This window comes from Strix aluco, chromosome 11, assembly GCF_031877795.1.
Source record: "Strix aluco isolate bStrAlu1 chromosome 11, bStrAlu1.hap1, whole genome shotgun sequence".
NCBI classification, from domain to species: Eukaryota; Metazoa; Chordata; class Aves; order Strigiformes; family Strigidae; genus Strix; species Strix aluco.
The window spans coordinates 12,995,484-13,018,756 of NC_133941.1; the positions used below are offsets into that span (position 1 = coordinate 12,995,484).

The window sequence follows — 23,273 nt, forward strand, 5'->3', positions numbered from 1 at the left end:
GAATGACAGTTCCTGATACATTCTCACTTCAGGGCGTCTTAGGTCTATAACAGCACCTATCCTTCACGTTGGCCTTCAGCTTCTTGGCCCTGTTGTCCACTGCCTGCCCCTGGAGCAGGGGACAGGGGTCCTGCCAGCACTGTCTTCAAGCAGGTGAATACCCAGCCAGGCAATGGAGAGGCTTGGCTCTACCCCCTGCACCATGTGGGGTCTCTGTGACTTAGCCAGGAGGGCTCTGGATGATATTCCCGATGGCCCATGAACGTGACCATGGATGTGGTCTTGGCTGCTTCCCTTCAACCTACAGAAGACTTTGAGGCAGCAGAGTTTGTCTTGGCACTGTTGGCTTTGGCGTGGCCGTGACGGTGGTGTCCGCTCTCAGTCTGCCTCCTGACACACAGACATGGACACTTCTTCATGTCTCTGCTGGGGTTTTATCAGTTTGTGGGGAATCCACAAATGTCTGTGTTGTGTTTTGGGAGCCTCACTTGAGCTCCTACCCTTTGAATTGTACTTTTTTGTCAGCTCTGACAGAACCGAGCTTAACTAATAATATACAGTCTTTTAAGAGTCGTCATTAGCTAAATCCCATTTACCATTTGTGCTGACTTTCCGAAGGAGCCTAGGAATTAGAGCCATTTCTTCTTATTCACTTTAAGTGTTTTCACTGTAAATGTATTCTGGCTACATTAATCTGTAATGACAATTAAATATCTGCCTAGTGCGCATAAGGAACCAGTGAGGGGAGATTTCAGTGGAAGATTTTCCATAACAGCCTTTGAACTGAATCTGTATCTGATCTCAGAGGATTGTAGGATAGACAGGAAACAATTTACCAGGGTAGAATGGAAACTATGCTAATTCACTCCTTCAAATCTTTTCTCACTCACTGGAATTCAGTGAAGAATGGGAATCATGAAGAAAACCATAATCTTAAAGTTCAATGCTACAACAGGAGAGATTTTTCATTGCTTTAGGGAAGAAAAAAAACTTACGCAGGAGGAGGAAGCTTTGAATATAGATATGCTGGGGTATTGTCATAATCTTCAATCTTGACACAATATTACTCTACCCTAGTGAAACCTATTTTAATATGTCATGAAATAAATGTCACCCTTGAAGTTTTCACCTAGAGATCTGAGGAAATTCAACACTGCTTTGAATTCTCAATTTAAGAAAGGGTTCACATCTAATGCCATAGTAATTAAAATGCAGATTCTGCTGAGAACTCTCCCGAGGATCAGGAATCGCTGGTCCCATCGCCCAGCTCTCAGTGCACCTCCAAGTGCTGGCTTTGCTCAGCACCAGGCACAAAGGATGGGTTGTGGCAGTATCCTTGCCTTCTTGCTTGCCCTGCACTTCCTCACCCTGTTAGTCACCTTAGTGTAGGGCAGATAAAGTTAATTCAGGATCCTTATCCTGAACTGTTCCTGACTGAGATACTTCTCAGCCTGTGTCAGTGTCATAGAGCCTAAATAAGGAAGTACACAAGGAACAGTCTTCCTATAGCTTAGTCTGTTCTTTTCCATCCCAACTGCATGCTGATTATGGGAATAAGAACATATTGTGGAGGAGGAAGCTATTTCTGGATGCTAGTCAAGATTCACTAGACCTGGGCTGACTTCTGACAGCAGTATCTCTCAGAAGCAGATGGAACATTTTCTGGGGGAAAAAAAAAAACCAACACATTTAGAGGCTCCATTCACAGGAGTGATTTTCACTAAAGAACTCCCTGAGGAAAGAGAGATGGGAGGGAGACTGGAGGGCAGGAAGAAAAGCCTTCTGATATTTCTTGCTTTGTGCAAAGCTGGAGTAAAGTAAGGATGATCTAGTTTTGCTTTGCTTTATTTTTAATCAGTAGGTTTGGGCAGTGATAATTAATCTCTGGAAGAAGGCTAGGATGGAGCCACTGTGTCCTGAAGTATCTGTTTTAGATGTCTGGGATGATGGATGACCTCTGCCTGAAACACATTGCCAGTCTGAAAGCTCTCAACCACAACTAAATAAAATAGATATTGTAAAGATTTGGTGTTGGTTGGTTGGATTTTGTCTTGTTTCCTTTCCCCAGGCAGTGCTGGCACTCCAGTGATGTTCAACAAAAATGGTGATGCCCCAGGGCGCTACGACATCTTCCAGTACCACACCACCAACACCAGCACCCCGGGTTACCGCCTCATTGGTCAGTGGACAGATGATCTACAGCTCAACGTGAGTCTGTTTTATTCTTTGCTTGCTCTTTTGTGTCAGGTATACTCACTAAACGCATTTCTTCATCCTGCAAAAATTAATAGGGATCTTTACTGTTTCTTCGCAGCTACACAGTGAGGGGTTTTTTTGCATGTTATCATCTTTTACTCTGTCCCCCAACCTTTTCTCTGGACCCTGAGTCCAGGGAAGGCTCTCTGACTAATAGACACATTAGGTGATCGTGCAAATTTTATTACTTTTGTGTGTCTGAGATTCCTAGTTGCCAGCTTGGAAAATTAAGCAGTAATGCATTGTAGATTGAAACCAATGGGCTTTCAATTGCAGATGCTTTTCAGTTTTTCTAGTTTTGGGAAAGCTGAAACTAAATGTTTTTTGAGTGACTCACTCTTCCGGTGTTACTTTTAAGCATGAGGCAAAGATATCCATATGAATGAGATGGCCTTTTTGTAATGATGCCTAAAGAAAAACAAGCACGTCAGAGCAGGTGATCAAAGACCCTCAAGATACTTCGATATTTCCCAGATGAAAAAAACACACGACTGGTGGCTGAGAAAGCTGGAGACTATAGTGTCTGTGACAGGTCTCTGGAGATCTTGGGTTCAGGCTTCCTGCTTGACTTTGTGCAAGTTGCTTGAGCTTCAAACTCATGGAGAAGTGGTGCCAGTTTAACCTTGTAGTTTTTTGACTCCTTGTAGATTGTTATTAAAGCACAAAGACAGTATTCTCAGTTCAGTTTGACTGCTCTTCAGCAACAGACCCTGAATAAAATCAACGTATTCCTGAAGTGAAATGCCAGTTGCTACAAAAGGGTTTTCCTCTCTCAGCCAACTTCCCACCCAAGGTTATACCAGCTCCCTCCCCTAACATCGTAGCCATGGGCTACCTGAGTAGATAAAAACACCATTGTTTGGAGTGTACCTGAATGCAGGACACCTGCTCTTTCTATTTTGAATGTTTTCGTGTCTTCTGCTAAGTAATTAATGTGGATTACCAAGGGTCTAGTCTCTGAGACTGACCATAATATTTTGCTCTTTTTGAATTTTGGCTCATTTTTATTTACTGTACACTCTTTCAGTGCTTTTGAAATGTTGATGTTCTATTTAAGGAAAACTATATTAACTTGCAATTTACAGTTCTTTTAGCAAAAGTATTAATATTTTATTAAGTAAAGCCTTCTTTATGTAAACTACACATCCTGATTCATTAAAACTTAAAGCTAAATTAATGGAGCTTGATTTGTATTCCTGTTGTGTTAAATGTTTCCATAAAAAGCAGTTTCCTCACCCTCGTATCCTCACAGCTACAGAGTTATATCAGTAGTTGAGATTCTCTCACTCTCTTCCCTTCTACTGACTTATGGGTCCTAGTTTCTCACACAGGATTTGCATTGCTATGATAGTCCCTGTTTCTGTTTTCTCTACAGTAATAAAGAAAATTGTGGACTTTGGTGAAGTCAAGGATTCCCTAAAATAACCAACCAAAATAATAGCTACTATTTAATACATCCCAGGAAAAACTACCAAAGGCTACAATTTGTCTTCAGTAGTTATTGTGGAGATAACACTTTGGGATGTATTTCCCCAATTCTTATTTCTTTAATGCTAACAGAAGAGGGGAAACAAAAGGATGTTTGGTGAGAGTGCTAATTTTCATTTAGAAAATGCTGGAGTGATGCTTTGTTTTCCAAGAGACTTGTCATCTTGGGCAGTCTTTTTTTGTTCTGTGTGTCTGAATTTCCTCAGTTACAAAAGAGAAAAGTTGTTCTGCCCTATTATGCAGGCCTTAATGGTAAGAACACTCCAGATCTCAAAGGTGGTAGGTAAATAAGTGCCGAAGACCATCATAGGTGAGTAAATATTTTCTTCTTTATCATTGTCCTCATTCAAAGAAGGAGCAAGAATATTTTGCCTTTATTTCCCCAGAAGTAGTGCTACTGTTCAGCCTGTTGTTGGTATAATCTACAATGGTATCGGCAACCTTCCCATTCACAGTATTTTGGAGCAAGAGGCAGAAGTATGGGGGACACAGAGCTGATTAATCTTGATAGCGATACTAGATTTTTTTCATGTAAAATTACAGGATACCTTATTTTTCCATTTCTCTTTCTATTGCATAAGACAGTGGATACACTGAAGAGATCTTTAACAATGTATTTGCAAGTCTTAAAATATACTATATCAGTTTGGAGTTTTTTTGTTGTCATGAATTTATAAACCTCGCTTTACAAAATGTCTGGGACTGTATATTTCCTTCAATCCTGACTGCTTCTCCACATCTTTGTATCACCTTTTCTTTTTACGTCTGGCAGAAACGTTCCATAAAGGCAGGTGTCTGCTCCCTACACGCACAGGAATCAGGCTCTGCTCTCCCTTTAGCAAGTTTGTGTGTGAAGTGTCTCCTCTGAGTGCAGTTGACTCACCCTGGATTTATATTTCTGTATCTGAGGTCAGAATTTGGTCAATAACCAGGAAAATATTTTATTACTTTTTTGCCGCAGCAAATGCGGGACATAATGTAGTTTTTACGTAAGGACAGTATAATCACCAAATATTCTTTTGCTTGATGTCAAGCAACCTAGCACAGCTCTGCCTAGTACCCAATGCATGATTTGGTAACAATTTTGGCTGTATTTCACAGATATCTACGCAAGAATAAAATGAGCAGATGTCTAATTTTAAATGACTTGGCCAGTATTCTGTGAAAAACTGTTGCAGTGCTTTGTTCTCCCCGCAGTGAAGTTGTGATTACAAGATGCCCACCCACCTCCCATAAGAGGTCATGGAAGAGCACCTCCTGCCTCTCTCTCTTTTATGAAGATTATGTCAAGCTCTGTCAGCCCCTTTTCAGTCCCCTGCATGCAGATTTAGTATACTATATTTCTAGTTTGCATCCTCCTGCAATTTGAAATGCTTTGCCCTGAATTTTAGGATCAGAAATTTGGGCAGCTGCATCCCTATTGAAATCCTGTATCATGACCTCAGAGCCTGTTGAATAGCAAAGATACAGCTAATACTATTAGACAACAGAACTGTTGATCACAGTAATATTAGCATCTGAACCAGGACTGCATTTTACTGTGCTGGTGTTCAGGGTACACTCATGTACTACAACGCACTTGCATCATTATGAGGAGAACTATTTTGACTGTATTTAGCTTCAATGTATTTCAAACGCCAAAAGTGCTAGTGGCGGAAAGGAGGAAATTTACCATGGGGAAAAGGTGTGTCATGTACCAACTGGTTTTTGGTTGCTTTGCTTTTCAAATGGGTAACTTGTTTTTTTTTTTTTTTTTACTTTAGTAATAACTAGATCTCTAATGCTTGTGTTGTTTAAGCGACAGGAAATAGGATGACTGTGGGTTAAGCGTGAAGGCAGAGCGGCCAGGAGACACAGGTTCTGCTGTCATACCTTATGTTTCACTTTGAATTTTAGCAAGGTAATTAACATTCATGCTCTGTTCTACCCCATGTACACCATAGGTCCAGTAACAATAGATGTCTTCTTGACATGTGTGCCTTTATTTGTCAGTCTCTGTAAAGCACTTTGGCATTGCTCAGTAGGAGATACGATAGGAATGCGAGGAACTGGCTGACCAGCTCCCATATGTGGCTGGCTTCAATGAATGCAACTTCTAATGCTTTGAGGTGCCTGACAAAAACAGAAACACATCTCTCCTGGAGGAACTGATGTGCCTGAAGGAGAAAGAAATTGATCACTCCTAGAGGAACTGCGGGTTCTCATGGGAAATTTGGTGATATTGCTCTCTTTCTCTATATAGAGTTAACTCAGCAGGTCCCAGATTTATTGTGTTTTCACATCCAAATCTCTGCAAGTATCCCTGAACTGTCAAAATCAAAAAATAAAGAAAACAATCCCTGTGAAATTGTTGAATCTTAATTTTCCAAGGATTTGTCTTCTGCATACCCAATCACAGTAACACTCTCCATCACGTTCCCTGTGACTCCTTCCCATAGATGTATCCACAATCCCCCTGCAGTGCCTCAACACCCCCCTCACACCCCTACATCATTTCCTGTGCAAGTGACAACCTGTATCCTGGCTATCTTTGAATTGCACGTGTGCCAACCAGGTGGCTGGGTGGCCAAAACAAAAGGGTGAGAGAGATCCTCAACGTTGGTGGATTTTTCTTCTGACTATCCACTGAGTTTTACTAATCCTGCAGGCACATCTTTCAGAAGTCTCTACTTGTAGCAAATGTGATTCACATGAGCCAGCAAGTTCAAAAGTTATTAGGAAGGAAGTTGGTACACACAGATGGAGGTGCAGACAGAGCGTGCATATGTTCCACTTCCTTCAAATTTTCCTCTAAAATGATAGCATAGTTTATAAATTCCTGATGGTTATGCCGAATGAAAAGTAAAGTAAAGCTAGTCTTGCTGTTAATAATTTTTGTTAAAAATGCGATTTAAGTGAAAGCGTTGCCCAGTAAGTAGACTGCTATTGGATATGGACAAGTCATACAGGTTCAATCTCTTGTATCACTGAAGTGAGCGGCAGACTTGCATTTGACCAAAAAGCCAGAGTTTTGGCCCTTTCTTCTATCTCTACCATGTTTTCCTGTTTAATACTGACAAGCTTTTGGGTGTCATCAAAAGGTGCTTATTTGAAATCTTCTGTTTGAGTGGCTTATTCCTGGTTTGGATGTGTCGGCACTGCCAAGACCAAGCCATGAGCAGGCTGGAGAGACCTGTCCGGGCTCCTGCATAACTGCTTTCTGTGATCTAGTAACAAATGAGTTGTTGGGGTATTGAGGTCCTGCATGATGGACTAGAGGTCTCAACAGAATACCAGGAAGGACACTCTCCCTGGGGAGGTGCTCCTGCCTCTGTCATGTGGTGGAGCTGAGATGTGGGGTTCATTTCATACCATCCCTCCACAACTTGCAGCATGGTGGTGGACATGATGCCCTGTTTTGCCTTCACACTCATCTCGGTGAGTAGTGAAATGGTTATGGGAGGCCTATTTGTTTGCCATTAGAGAGGGATATCTTCCTAGAGCAAGCTAATATGTTGGGTTTTTTTTTTTCAGTTTGTCTAAATAATGCCTTATTTCTAGCCTATTAGTGTCCGCATAGGGTGCATCATGCTGTTTTAATTGCATCAGCATCTCCAACTTGTCAAGTGTGCTCTTCCAGCTTGGTGTTATGGCTCATAAAGGTGCCAATGGGCACTCAGGTTCTGATCAGACGCTGCAGCACGTTTTCAGGATGGCTGAAGAAGCTGTATTCTTGACTGGGGATGGAAAACATGATGTCCTGTCCATTATTACACTGTAGAGATTTCAAGCAGCTCTTAGTTGAAACATTTCATTTCCAAAGCATCAGACAGGGTTAACTGTAAGCTCCAGGTAAAATATTTCTCTAATTAATTTGTTTGCAAACAAGAACAAATACATATTAAAGATGCCTAAACATACTGTGTGCAGAGATAAACAAAAAAATCTGTATTGTTTTATAGATGTGTCCTTGAATTGTAAATTGTTTAGTCATATGAAGCAGTGTACAGCTTGAAACATGACTGCCGGTTAAATGGAGCCTTTTGCATGCAGCGTCAGGAAGGCTGGCTGCTTAGCAATTCCTTATGCTTTTATTAATTTCCTCCAGCAATAAGTGATATATTGCTGCAATCTTTCTAAACAAGTGCTTAGAAGATTAATAGTATTGATAATTATCAATATGGTTCCGTAAACACGTACGTTACATAGATCTAGCTCCCCTTATAAATCCTGGCTCATGCTATACGGTGTGAAGGAAATTGCTGTGTACTTGTTAATAACTCCCTCCTCCTTGGGGAAATAGCTGTATTATGCTGTTTTCTTCACTGTAGGTTCAGGCCAGTATTTTAGAGCAGCATGAGGAATGGAGTTAAAAAAAAAAAAAAAAAAGTCTTGCTTTAAAGAAAGTAACATTCCTGTACCTCAGAGTCTCTGGCCTTGGAGCAAACAGAGTATGAATAGCTTGAGGTCAGGTCTCACCCTCTGGCAGATGGGGAGCCAGAGCAGACCCCGACAGGAGGGAGGGTTCCAAAGCAAGACATAGTCAGGGAAAACACACACCTTCCATGCTGCAATTCTTCTCCCCCCCTAGACAGAAATATATTAGGTAACTTTGTAATCGTCTGTGCAATTTATGCAGATCGTGCACACTTCAACACCTACTAAATCTGTTTGGGCTCAGACTAATCTGTTTACATGCCATAAACATCTCTGTTATAGAATTTGGAAATAATCATTATGAATAGCAAGTTAATGAAAGTGGCAAGCTACTCCACTCTCATGAGACCCCCCCTGCAGTGCTGTGTCCAGCTCTGGGGGCACCAACATCAGAAGGACACGGACCTGCTTGAGCGGGTCCAGAGGAGGCCATGAAGATGATGGGGGGGCTGGAGCACCTCCCCTGTGACGACAGGCTGAGAGAGTTGGGGGTGTTCATTCTGGAGAAGAGAAGGCTCCAGGGAGACCTTAAGAGCAGCCTCCCAGTACTTAAAGGGGCTACAGGAAAGGGACGAGGGACTCTTTATCGGGGGGTAGGGATAAAGAAAGTGGTAACGCTTTTAAAGTGAAAGAGGGTAAATTTAGATTAGACGTAAGGAAGAAATCCTTCCCTGTGAGGGTGGTGAGACACTGGCACAGGTTGCCCAGAGAAGCTGTGGCTGCCCCCTCCCTGGAAGGGTTCAAGGCCAGGTTGGATGGGGCTTTGGGCAACCTCGCTAGTGGAAGGTGTCCCTGTCCATGGCAGGGGGGTGGGAACTAGATGGTCTTTAAGGTCCTTCCAACCCAAACCTGTCTATGTTTTTATGGTTCTCCACCTGGGTCTGGAGAGGAGTTACCCTCTGAAGTCACAGGCTCACCCAGTCATTTTATATATAGTCATATTTCAGCTATTTTTGAACAGCTTTAGTTTAATAATAAGCAGGGGGATGGGACTGGATGGGCTTTAAGGTCCCTTCTGACCCAAACCATTCTGTGATTCAGTGAGTCTGTGAAAAGAGTAATCAAATGTCTAACCCTCTGGCAAGAGACCTATATGTAGCTGTCTTTTTTGGTAAAGTATTCAGAATGGCAGTTAGATTCGAGCAACTATTCAGTGAAGTTTGATGCTCAGGAATATTCTGCTAACAGATGGTATTTTTCTAAAATAATATGTTCAAATTTATTTCTGTTCATTGGTCGTTTTTTTTATTTTGTTGTTGGGTTTTGGTTTCTGCTTTGGAGTAGGGCATATTCAGAGTAGATGGATTTTTTTCAGAATATTTTGCAGAAGGAGGTAAAACTTCCTGGAACATATGCAAATTTTAGCTTATTGAAAGCCTGGGATTTCCCCAGTTTCTGGTGGATGGAGAGCAAAAGAGTATCTGGCCAGTTAGAATTTTTTGCTTCAAATAGCAAGGGATGAGAGAACTTCGTCACAATGACCATAGGGTTGTTTTGGGGATTTTTAGATGCTTTTAAAAGAAGGTATTTTAAAGTGTTTTTCTAAAATTTAAAAAGAGAAATCTGACATCTCCCAACCTAGAAATTTTCAGCTTGAACAATTTCACCTTGGTAAAGTTACATGTTACTGAAAGCACAATTGCTGATAGCATTATCAGTTCTAGCTCCTATATGCATGTAATGTATAATCACAAAACCCCCTTTGCAAACATATATTAAAAATATGTGTGTTTGCATGCCTTTGTATGTGTATATATGGATGGATGGATGTATATACATGCACAGACCATTGCAATGTATAATCCTTAAGATTTCTGTTGGTTCGCAACATCTGAGTAAGAGCAGAATCATGGTTCAAAGATTACGTCAAGATAGATAAAAATTGGTATCAATTTCCGTTCTCATTTCAGTTACTGTCACATAAATTGGCCCTTGTAGTGTCATTTCCTATTGCTGTTACAGACTGTAATGAGTAGCTGGTACAAAGATAATACATCTCTGTTACAACCTGGAGCCTTAAATCTTGTGAGCCGATGGGTTGACAGGAGGTATGCATTATTCAGGGGTTAGACAGTCTCATTAAACAAATTCAGTAAATGAGGTCAGGGTGTTATTTAAAATTAAGATTTTAAGTATTAAGCATGATTAGTATGTTTTGTTTTCATATGTCAGTGCAGAACCTTGAGCTTTCAGCTGATGCAGACACTTGTTGAAAATTACCACCGTTTACATTTTTAATGAAATTGGCTAAACCCTTAGATTTAATTAGCTGTACATTACAGTATATTGGCATACATGGAGATGTAGTTGTATCCAGAAGTAACAGAGTTTCTGATAGCTGAAAAAATATGAATTATTTTAGCCACTACTCCCTCATTGACATTTTTTGGAAAGTAACTTAATCTGGGCTGTTCTTTCTGATGGAAATACTGCTCAGCCTGTGCTGCTCCTGGTGAACTGCAACTGCTGCTTGTTCTGGTCCTTGACTGGGGCTATGGCCAAGTTCAGTGGCATTCCTTATCTTCCTAATTCCTCTTTGGAAATGTTATTCTGCCCCAAAATAACTAGTTTTATGGTACATAAAGAAGTTCTGGGCTGCTTCTTCAGGCATTTACACACCACGGAGATTAATTAAATGGACCTGAAGCCCCTTTTCCCCCGTGGCACTGCTACTGATCCTCTGCATCTTCTGCTCCTCTGACCTTGGTCATGTCCCTTCACCCGCTTTCCGGTGTCACATCGAACAGTCACCAGGTGACATGTGGTGACAGTCGCACTCATGGGGCTGCGGGTGCCTGCCTTTATGGGAATTATTTCACAGCATAAACACTGCTAAATGCCAAGTCCTTTCAGAAAGGTCTGCAGCCTGTTTGCAAAGCTCTTCGCCAGAGCCGGGTATTTCTGAGCTCAGTCTCCATTACGCTGTCAGCCAAGTTGTATGCAGTCCAGTTGGAAATTTAAAGGTGAATAATTACATCAGTGTGTTACTAAAATACATTCCAATTACATGTTTTGGCTAGCAAGTTACCATGCCCTACATGTCAATAACTATAATGTATACTATAATAATAGACATTGTTTATTTTGTTCTGTCATTAGGTTCTGTAATCTTTCATTGCTCATGTCAACCATGACCGGCATGAACACCTTTAATTATCTTAACTTGCAGAATTAACTTTCAGCCAACTGGAAGGGAATTTTTCAAACCACTGGCCCGCTGAATGACCATATGCTAATTCCTTAGTCCTCCATCAGGTCTCCAAACTGTACACTAACAGGCAGCAGGACTGAAACCACGTAGGTCCTGTTCACAAGCTGTGATTACAGCCCAACTTGGTAAGTGCTCTTGGAATAAAACTGATGCGGTTTGTAGTACTGCAGATGGTTTTGACGCATCAGCTTTAGAAACGGCTGCTGAAATAATTTTTATTCAGATAAGGGCACAACCTCCAAATATATGATAGTAACTATGTGAATCAACCAGGAGTTCTTTTGTACCCCAGAAGAGAGCTAAACAACTCATTGCAAATCATCAATAAATGCAGATAATCACATTCGTACCTGTGCTTTCTTTGAAAAAAGTCTTAGGCAGTCCATGTTGTAATCTGGAGAATCTCAGACTGTGTCCTTCAATACACTTGTGCCAAACATTTAGCACGTAATGCCAAATTAAACCAGAAAATCTTGAGAGCAGCACAGTGTTGACTGCATTAGCGTCAGCATACATGCAGTAGAGAGCTGAGGACTATGTAACACTGGCACGTAGTCGGAACGTGTGCCACAGCAGCAGGTACCTGGGTGGGAGCCCTGTGCAGACATTCTGCAGCAAGGCCTTGTGTGAAGTGAATTGGAAATCCTGCCAGGGTGGCTGTTTGTGGTGTGGGGAAAGTAACTTAGAGAATTCAAGCGTTAGGAGGCTTTGATAAGGTTGGGGGTGAACAGCCTAACAGAACCATCCAGGAGAATGAGTACCCGCAGCCCTTGGTCACCACCGTCTGCAGGATTAGAAATTAATCCACAAAGAAAAGAGCCAGACCAGTGTGGATGCCTTTCCTGTCTCTTATTTGCCACACTTAAAAATCAAGAAAACTGGGGTTTTTTTAAAACAAAAGGTTATGCAGTGAGTTGAGCTTTATATATAGATTTTTGCTATATAAAAGTAGGAACGCAATAGTTAAATCTTACACCTCACTCTGAAAACCAGCTCAGACTTGAAATTAAAGATGTGAAATGTCATTTCCTCTTTGTTATTGACCCATTTTGCCTAGGCAGTAGTGTATACCGTGTGAGCTGTACTACCTTAAGCAAAGCAAAGTGAATTAAGCTATATCAGCTTTTGGCAACTCTGAGCATTGGTATCATTTTCCTCAAAGTCTGAGAATGTCACAAGGTAAAATGTTTGTAGGGGTATAAATGCTAAGAGAAACCAGGTTGAGAGAATATCTAAGATGTATTACGTATCTTTTCAAAGATAGGAAAAAACCAGAAATGTAAGGAGCTCATAAAAGCTATAATGGAAAAAAATTACGTAGCAGAAGACTCAGCAACTTCAGAATTTACTTCATCCTGTGTTGTTCTCTTAAGTGTCCCTGAGCCTGTAGGCAGGCACACTATGCTCTGAGAATGAGTAACATAAGAAATAGAAGGTCAAAAAATAAATCACCGGTTTTAAAGTAGGTGATGTTTTTGCTCCTACACATCACTTCTTAAATACTTTTTTACAAGGCTAATGTATTTTTGTCAGCAAATATGTTCAAGAGCAAATACTTTGCTGGGATATTTTATGGATAATTAACAGGTTTGGTTGCTTTTGGCAGGAGTAATAATGTCAGTTTGTGTGTTATTGAGGGTGTAATATTCTTTTTGTAATGCCTGAAAATGGAAAGATGCTTTTCAATGACCGATGTGCTTTGTTGTGTTTGGAGAAGTTCACCCAGCTATGTAGAGAAAAACACCACATATGTGCAACAAAGCTGTTCTGCTCACCAAGCAGCTACTCTTCTATTGCTCAGAGTGAAAAACAGTATACAACAACTTGTCCAACAGCATGCAAATTTTGCAAATACCTGTCAGGTAATCCAGTAGAAAACTCGGGTTTCTAGTTGGATCCACTATGGTCTTTAGCTGTGGTTTTTGCGAAACTTTTCCATCTTTCTCCCACCTTGTTGCAGTCCAGCAGGACCCTCCACACCTCCTGCTGTATAGCTACAGCATGGGTTGGCTCTGACCATGTGATGTGGCCGCTCTTGCAGTCGTGCTGAAGGAGTTATGCTTTCTGTCATGGGTCACCTCCAGTGGCTTAGAGACGTTGTACCAGCTTTTATGTTTGCATCTCATCCTCGCCCTGGCAGAGGAAGCTTAATGGAAAATATTATCTCTGTTTAAGTCCATGAATTGCAGGCCGAAGGTACATGGTGACGTGAGATTAGCACGGCAGTCAATGGCAAGCCAAGGCTCTGCATGGAAAAGAGGGAGAATCCAAGAAGTATTAGCAAAATAGTGATTGAATTTCTGCTTCTAGATCAAATGCATTTAAGTTTTGTCTTTTCCTTTGTAAACTAAGTGTAATCTTTTGTCCTGGAGGCAGTGGATGGTAGCATGGAGGTTCAAGTCTAGCAAGCCCAGCGGGACAGCCACCATGTCTCTTTCTTTGATGTCTCCTTTATTATCCACTTTATACTTCCTCTTGCAGTTTCTCTGGTGTAGTGGAAGGTGTTTTTTAATATCACTGTCTCTGGGTATTGGGATTGCCTGGCGTTCCCATTCCAGAGGATCTGGATGCAGCTGGGGGCCATTGGGGACCTGATGGGACATACTGCAGGCAGAGCACCCGCATTCCACCACAAGGCATGTGGAGGGCTGGTTGTTAAGCTATTCTAGCAAAATCTTCCAGGGAGGTGCAAATCAATGATGCATCCTGACACAAATTGCAAAAAAAAAAAATTTGTTGTTATGCTTGCATGAAGAGGTCGAATGAAATACACAGTGGTTTCTGTTGAGATGTTCATGTTTCGAAAACTGAGGCATGCTTTCCATCTGTAAAACCTGGAAGTCAGAGTGGTGAGCGGGATTACAAGGCTTTGGGACTTTTACCTGCCTGAGATTTTAGTTCGGAAAATCCTCAGCAGGTGTGGGCTGGGATCCTCCAGTTACGCCAGTAGTCCTGGGACTACTAACAGCAGCCAAAGGCTTGCTCGCTTGTCTCCATTTTTATTTATCAAATTTGCATGTAAAATTTTTTAATGCATTGTATTAACAGATACGGGAACTATTGCCTTAAAGCTATTTTTGTAGGTCCAGAACATAATCCAGCTGTGTTTTGCAAAATGAAATTTTGCTACCATACTGATACAAGTGCCAAGGATAGTAGAGCAGAAATTATGATGATTGCATAATATTATGCCTGTTTGCTTTAGAGGGGAGAAAGAAATCCCATAAAGGGTATTTTAAAAGCTCTGCACACATCCAGACCATGTGAACAGTCCTTATGAGATTCCAACATTTAAGCAAAGCATAAAGGTTCCTGACAGAGAACGTGTATTGAGTGGGTCAAAAATATTCAGTTTTTAAATGTCCCTAAATACTGATTTCTGTAGAAAATTAATGTGGTTTGCAGCAAGACTATAATATCGGATATATAGCGTGAATTTTAATGTGTCTCAAGCTAATCATTCACATGATAGGCAATAATCGCCCCAAATAAACAGCTGCAAAGGGTCTTTAGCCTGCTCTTAAAACTTGAGGGGAAGCCTTTATTTGCTTTGTTTTCCTTTTTTTATTTGTTTCTTCTTCCACTAATCTGAAAATGTACATTTTATATGAAAATGCTGTGTTAAATGATTCCCATGAAACAACCTTGTTTACTTGTTAATTGCACCTTTTAATGGTGTGGAGGATATGTATTCGACCATTAAAAGTAGCATCTGAGCATCCAGCTCCCAGTGGTAACTATAATTAGGCATTTTATTCCATTCTTGTAATGCCTGTCCTTTAGACTGACTGGTGAAGGGTAGTACAGCCTTAAACTTCCCTTTTGCAAAAGCAGATCTTGGGTCCCTTTTCCTCTCAAAAATACAATTGGAAAAGGTGGTGCAGGCTTTTCTCCTCGATCACCATTACATGACTTATGAGTTCATTCAGGACATGGGAGCTTTACACAAGGTCCCCCCCTGGCAGGGTATGAATCCCATCTCCCCGCTGCCCCCCGTTCCCTGTGAGAGGGGAGCGCCCCAGGATGCTCTCCATGATTTTACTGAACGCATTTCCCTGTTCGTGGGGAGGAAAATCCACTGCCCTGGAAGGAAGGCGCACGACTGAGAGTATGTCTTACAGTTAAATACTTAGGGCACTCAACCGGAGGGAATAAGATACCAGTTCCAGTCCTTCTTCTACTTTTCAAAGAGATGGAAAGGGAGGCAACGTGTTGTGTTATTATTGCTTTAGTATGCAAAAATGTGATGAGGCACAAAATTCCTTAGCTTTGCAAGGTTACTTTAAAAGAACCCTCTGAATGTTTTTGCAGAATTCTAGTAGAATTTCAACTAGACCAATACCATTATCATTTTAGGCAGGGTGTGATTGGAGGGCCAGTATTAATTTAGATATTAAATCCATGGAATTATCTTCGATTTCAACCTATGCTGCTGGGTTTTTCTGTTTTGTCTGTCTACCCTGCTGTGACATGCCAGTTCTGTGCTGACCAGACTAGTGTCCCACACAGCTTTTGGAGCACAAGCAGTGGCCAGCATCATCCCTTGGCCGCCTTCCCCTGCAGCAACCGCCCATCACAACCGCACCACTTCCCTCTTCCTCTCCCCACTTGGTTTCAGCGAGGCATCACTGCAACGTTGATGGAAGAGTGGCCCCAAGTGAAGTTTAATTAAAGTCCCATTAGCCAACCCTAATTTTCTGTGTACGATCTACAGTTTTTTTAGGACCCGATAGACTGAGTATAATCTGAGCAAGATAATTTAACAGTTTTAATAATGCTGCAGCAATCCAATTAGAGCCTAAATGAGTTAGGTACTGAGTTTCATTCAGAATTTTGTATTTCTTTCATCTTGCTTCCCCGGCCTATGTGTCATTATGTCATGTATGCTAGACACGATGAGAAAATTACTGTACCATTGATGCCGATTCTTTAAAAAGGGAAAACTGGGACCAAATAATTTGACTAGCAAATACTGGTCTTTGAATCAGCTTGGGAATTAGTAGGATAAATAAACTAAAGCATTTTGAGTTGGCAGGCACTTCAAGATAAATGCTATCCAAATTACACACATGCCATTTGGTACATCTCTAGTTATTACCCTTTCCGTTTTGAAAGTAGTATATCAGATTTGGCAGATGTATTCCTTTTTCACAATTGTAAATAACAGGAAAAAAGAAGTTATTAGCTCATAAGCAGAGATAAACAAACATAAAGGGATAATCCTTTTCTCAAAACTTGAGTAAGGTCAACTCATGACTATACCATGAAAAATAGCTCAGAAAAGGAGCTTTCAGGGAAAAAAATCAGAATTCCTGGGTTTGCTTCTAAATGTGCCATTGTCATTCAGGCTTGTTATTTAGGACTTAAACTTGCCAATTGTTGAGCATTATGAACGTGTTAAACAAGCATTTGAACATTCAATTTCGACTGCTTAAATGGTAAGCAATTGCTTTGCCCTAATGTTGAACTATATCTTACATGCTTGGTACTTTGGATTGCACGTTTCTTGTCATCCTGCACAATGAAACCATTCAGTCTCGGTCCTGTAGGACGGGCACTGAGCGAGTACAGAACTACAGATGCATGGGAAGGTCTGGTAGAGTCAGTGGACACATGCTAAAAGCTGGGTGGTGGTGGCTTTGCCCTCTCATCTCGTTGTGCCATGGCTTTAGTATAACTGATAGTGGCCTTCGTCCTATTTATTGCATACTGCTGCGTTTGTGTGCCACTCTAAGATCTTTGGATGGAAAGCAGCTTGGGAGTTGGCTAGACCATTTTAGCCTTCTCCGTTAGGAGTCATACAAAAGGTAGCCTTATCTAATTATTTACTGTATAGTTCATGACATCTGTTTCTTTAAATTCCAGCTGCAACATGGGTATGATTGAAATAACATTCATGCAAACTTATCCAACCAACCTGAAAAGCAGAAGAAAGTAAAGATCTGAAATATCTTTGATTGAGAGGAACTTTGTTAATACTCTTTCCACCAGAGTAGTAAATAGTAAAATACTGAACAGTTTTTTCTTACGTAAGTACATAACTGGGTTGCCTCACTTTGAAAGGAAATCTTTCATCTTTTCCATTTTTGTTTTGCATCACAGTGTCTATGAATCCCGTTGCGATCCGACCACTCCTGTTGAGATCCCGGTGTGTGATGTGTGCGGGGTGGTTGGGACACAACGCAGTCTGGTGCTTCATCTCTCCAGTAACAGGTGCTGAGTGCTGGGCAGACCCAGAGGTGGGTTAAGGGGCAGTGCTGTGGTCATCTGGGCACAGTGACCTGTTGTTGGTGTGAAGGAGCATGTTCCTCACTGCAGACGGTTCTTGTCCATCAGATGTGCCAAGCTTCATTTTCAGCTGTATTTCACTGAAGATCGTGACTCTAAAGGACAAGCTAGCTTATGCCAAAAAGCATTAAATGCTTGAGAGGGGTGTCCAGGCTACTATTTCCATAGGTCTGCTTTCATTGTCCCAGTTAGCAACCAGACAAGCTGTAAATTGCTCCTTTAATTAAGCAGAATTTTATCTCCTTACATATGACAAGAGAAACATCAGGAGTTGGCAAAAGGTTATGAGCAGTGAGATGAGAGGACGTTTGTTCAGGCTGAAATCGTGGCTTTTGAGTTCTGCCAGTGACGACACCTCAGAGCTTTGCCAAATGGCACAACCACCCTGCTCCTGGTCCCATCTGCTAAAAACATACAGCTTTTTAAAAGAGCTTAATATTGTTTAATGGAATGCTTTGCATAAATTCCTGTGAATATATGTAGGCACATCTGCTTTAAATACCTCTGAGTCGAAATCCTAATTCCTACTCAGAGTTTGTGCAGTCGTTAATCAGGAAGAAGCATACCCACTTCTCTTCAGGAGTATAATCTGTGTCAAGATGTCACTATTTTTGACCCACATCCTACAATTAGTTTTTCTAAGAAATCTGTAGCTGGCAGATTGATCGTTTTAAAGAAGTAAAATGAACTCTGGCCGTGAGTGTGCAGTGGGTGTTGCTCACATCTCCTTCGTGCTGTAAATGCTGTATGACGTGAGCTCCCAAAAGAGGCCGATGCATGTGAAGTTCGATGCAGCTGTGTGACAAGGCTGATGGTAATGAAATTCAGACTAGTTTGGTGAATTACTGAGCTTGGTTCAGCCCCCAGGACTGGATTCAGAGCTAGAAATGTGACAGTCCCTGAGCGTCCCTTCACAGAAGTTTGAGTAAGTGTCAGCAGTTTGTGGCGTTTTGCTCTTTTCCAGCACAGTGGATTGAGGTTTCTGGGAGCATGGCTTACAAGTGAGAGCAGTGTGCTGGACTGTACGCTAGTGCACCTACGGCACATTTCTCCTGATGTCTTTTCTGAAGATGCAGATGTGAAAGGTTGGAGTGACTCTGCATCTAGCACTAAGGGGCGTTCTTTGGATAAAATGTCACATAAGAGGGGAATGGCAGGATGTCAGCCTTGAGATTGCAGGTTTTTGTGTCCCCTGAGTAAAGCACATACATACCTTGCTGTCTGCACAACATAGTTAACTTCGTTTTTGTTTTCTTCAGGGATTCTCATCTGGCCCATTAGTTAAATTATATATTTAAACTAATATAAATATCAAATGATGAAAAAGGGTGATCCTCTCCTAGAATATTTAGCTCTGTATATTGAATCAAAGAAAGAGTCCTGACTTAGCAAGTTTGTTTGTAAAGGTGAACTAAAAACAGTATGTGTAAAAAGTGTTTCTGCATAGCTCTTACTTTGAGTGCTGCTTGTTTTGCATACCTTTATGCCTTAGGGCTGCTGAGGCACAGTGCTTATCATCTTGCTTGTATAATCAGCTCTCAGACACTGCTGTGAGTGAAGGCTATTGTATCACTTATTAGTAAAAAATGTCTGATGCTTTCAGTTCTGTCTGTCACTGCCAATCTTAAATCATTGATCTTTCCTCTCTACAGACATCTGAGAGGAATATTTTTTGAAACATTTGAAAAAAATGTCAAAAATGCCTACCTGTTTCTGAGAGTCGATCTAGAAAAAAAATTATGATTTTTCCGAGTAATGCAGGAGTGCTGGTCTGAATCAAGGATAGGCGCAGACCTTCATGGCAAGGAGCTGCCTTTGGTTATGGCCATTAAAATCCATCTTCATCAGGCCAAGCTAGAGGACTTTGAAAAATCACCCTTTCCGTGTACTCAATAGAGAGTTCCTTTGACAAGTCTCATGGAGCATCCTAGTGAGTGTGGTCCTGGCTCGGGGGGCTGACAGAAATGTGGGAATTGAGCCAGGAAAGAACTGAAGCTTCCTGGGAGTCAGGTAAGGCACCTGATGAATGGATTTGCAGGGCTTCTGACAATGACAAACTTCAGCATTGACAGATTACTTGTCTGTGGTCCATACAGTATGAATCAGTACTGAACTAAAAAGAGGTTATTATTTTTCATAATCCCTGCACCACATTAGTTAGATCTTCCTCCAGAAAAAGTTTGAATGTTGTTAGCATTTTTTAGGGTAAATTCTCCCTCATAGCTGTGTCCCTTGAGTAATCTGCTGGTGATTTCAAGGTGATCTGTAGTATAATTAAACACCGATGCATCATTTCTCACTAAGGAAAAGCTCCAGTGGAAATCAGGGTGAGTGTCATTTGATTAAGGCATTCTGGGCTGGTCCCACGGTGAGCTGTCGCTTTCCTCCTATGAAGCTGAAATCTGATGTGTAAACATCCCCTTAATGCCATGCAATAGGCTTTGCTTTCCCCCTCCCCCCCACAATGGATGCTTTTAGAGCATCCTTCAAAAAAAGCAAAAAAAATCAGGTAATCTATGCTACACAGGATTACACTGTGCTAGGTTGTAGCAAGAATTGAAAGAAAACACTTGAAGACCAAACCTTCTCCTAAAACTGTCTGTTGTTGGTTGAGGGGGAAAAAGCGACTGCAGCAGAATGAACAGCGATAGACAACAAGGGCTGGTTTTATTAATTTTCAAATGAATACATGATATTCTGAATTTAAGCCAAGCATGTAAGAATGGCAGTGTTGCTCCCCATGGGGGAGATGTTATTTTCTGCATGTAAAATATTAAGAGCACTATGAGCTTAGTCTATTTTGTGAAATACGGAAGATGACTATTAGACTGGATTCTCTTTTGACAATGAGAGGTGCTGGACATGAAATGCTGGGCACAGCACAAAGGTGCATAAGCCCCTGAACGCCCTGTCATTGGGTCCTTGGCTTGGGGCTGATGACTGATCCTCTAATTCTAAGCCACTTAAGGATGAAAAATTGTGTTAGATTACCTCTGCTTTCAGAAGATAGATTTGCTCTAACCTATCAGTTTAAACAGATAAGGATTGTGTATTATAAATGCACATTTGGAAGTACGTGATCTTTTTTAATTAAAAAAAATTATGCAGGGGATGCAGGATGAATAGTGAAGATGCATGGTCCATCCCCTTCCATTAGTGAGAAGACAACATGAAGCTGTAGTCAGATGTAAAAGCATTAAAATAATTAATTTTCAGTTTTACTGTGTGTCAACAGAAATGTATGATAATAAGCATTTTTGCAAAAATTGTAGATTAAGCATTTTTCTCTACATCGCTGTTGTGCTAAAAATGTCCCTGGTTTAATGTAGAACAAATAGCCTTTGGATCTCATTAAAGATTCTATTACAAGTGCTCAGTGTAACCTGCTTCTGGTGTCCTTAAAGCAGGTAAGATTGGTAGAAAGTGATGACAAATATTAAATGAAAGAAAAAGTAACATCAGGAAAGGGATGAGAAAAAGAAATGAGGTTTATATGTAGGTTAAGAACTGCTTATTATGAGATCACCAATAAGGAATTACAGTGTAGGAACAGAAGTGATGTTGAAGTTTAAATGATAATTAATTTGTTGAATAAAATGTAATGCAGATGCTATGCAGATTTTTATACCTGTACCCAAATACCAACTGGCCTTTACTCTAGGTGGCAAGAACTGGTGCCAGGGGAATTTTTAGCCATGACAGGTAGCACACAGCTGAACATTCAGTGTGAGAAGAGTGGAGCGGGAGGGAGCCTCTCCCAGTGCACCTGCAGGTATTAAAGGTGTTAAATGAAATTAGAGTTTTCTTACTAGGGAAAAAGACTGATCTCCAGTCTTTCCTTTTAAGCCTCCACCAGTTACCCAGTGAAACACTGGTGCGTCAGCCCAGAAGGCGCTAGGGATGCAAACCCAGCATCCTCGGGCAGGTCTGATGGCATCCCCGCATCCCCCAGTGCTGCCCAGGGTACCAGGCTTCCCCTGCCGAGCTGCCCCGTCCTCCTTGCACAGGAGTAAATGTGGAAGCCAGTCCTGTGTCTTCCAAAAGCTTTAAGGAAAGATATTTTCCACATGTGTCACACAGCCCACGCTGGGGCTTCCCAGGAGCTGTCACAACATTAATGAGAGGAAGAAAGTGGAGCTGTGGGGTTCCTGGGTGAGACCGATCCTGGGACATTTTGCTCATTAATAGGTGTCTGAATATGAAGGTCTGGCAATATGGGAATGTTGTCACAATTTCCTGACAATGTTTCTGATTTGTGCTGCCAATGAAAAATTGCAGGTTTTTTGGCTGGAAGACTTTGTGAAGTGGTAAGTTTTCATCACCTTCAATTAGAAAGTTGTGATTTGCTTGTCCTTTGTGTGTTTATGGACAGGACACTGTTCCTGCAGCAGAAACAAGAAGGGCAGCAATAGGCAAGACCAGTAGAAAAAAATACATAAGGACATTTAAATTCTGCTTATAAGGAAGATAGATTGGAGTGGTTTAAGATAATTAATGCAGCAGAGCAGGAAAACTTAGGAGATTTTTGCTTTTCCTCTGAAGTAGCCTTCTTTTGAAGTGTCCCAAGACACCTAAAAACACTTGCTAACACAAACTGCGTGGTCTCTGGCGTCAGGAGGGAGGCAGTGCTGGGCTCATGCTCTGTCTCACTGATGAAGTGTTCCCGTGGAACAGCACAGAAAGTAGGGGGGGGGGGGGGGGGGGGGGGAGGGAAGGGCTGGGGGGGAGAAAGCTGTCATGAGGCAGGGGTGAGCCGCAGAGCTCGAGACCAGGTTTCTGTAGGGAGCAGGGGTGCCTGGGCTCTGCACCCCCATCCCAGCAGAATTGTTCCTACAGCAGCTGGGGATCAGGTTTAGACACTGTTATCTCTGGGGTTTGGGGGCTGCTGGTTAACGTGTCCTACTTCTGCCCTGCACAGATGCTAAAAGCTGCTTTGAAGTAGCTGGATTTTGACTTTGATTTAAACCAAGAAAACAGGAAAAAAATTAAGGAGCAGGACCCAAGCTCAGTTTTTACATCATTTCGGGGTGCCAGGGTGTAACTGGGCTCCAACTGGCTCTGAGAGGATCCTCTTAACCCAGGTTGTGAGGATGACTCCCAAGCTGAGTCCTGCAGAGGGGCTGTGGTGGGACCACGGTGTTGGTCCCTGCAGGGAGGGGATGCACTGGTTTCCCCGAGCTGGTGCCCTGCTGCTGCAAACACAGTCATTCTGTTTAAATAGCAGTGTTGTAGTTTCTGGGGATTTTTTGCGCTATCCTGAAAATGCATTAAGTCTGCACAGCTTAGAATGTAGTGATTTGTACGTCACAAGCAAAAACTATTGGGATTTTTTTCCTCCGTCACCTTGCAGGCTCCACGTTCATTTCAAGGCTTTTCTGTCAGTCTCCTGCAGGCAGTGAAATTAAAATAAGTTACAGTATGAGGTGAAACACCTTATTTGGAGTGTCTGGGCAAGTCATTGGAGTAGCTTTTGCATCCTTCACTAGTAGTTTGGTTTATCATTGCCGTTATCTATTGAAGGGATTGTAGTTGATATTTTGCAGAAGGCTCTGTTGACTGTGTGTTATTGACATATTCTTTTAAAACCATTATCATGTTAAAGCCCTGGATTTAG

At 41.6% G+C, this 23,273-nt stretch overlaps 1 protein-coding gene across 3 annotated transcripts in view; it reads left to right on the forward strand.

Moving 5' to 3' along the window:
- The window catches only part of GRM7 (glutamate metabotropic receptor 7), a 309,081-nt gene that overhangs the window by 210,409 nt on the left and 75,399 nt on the right, over positions 1 to 23,273 (forward strand). For all 3 annotated transcript variants that reach the window (XM_074836095.1, XM_074836097.1, XM_074836096.1), the window contains exon 7: positions 2,069 to 2,208. In XM_074836095.1, coding sequence (XP_074692196.1) covers positions 2,069 to 2,208 — 140 coding nt within the window. The remainder of the gene's footprint in view (positions 1 to 2,068; positions 2,209 to 23,273) is intronic.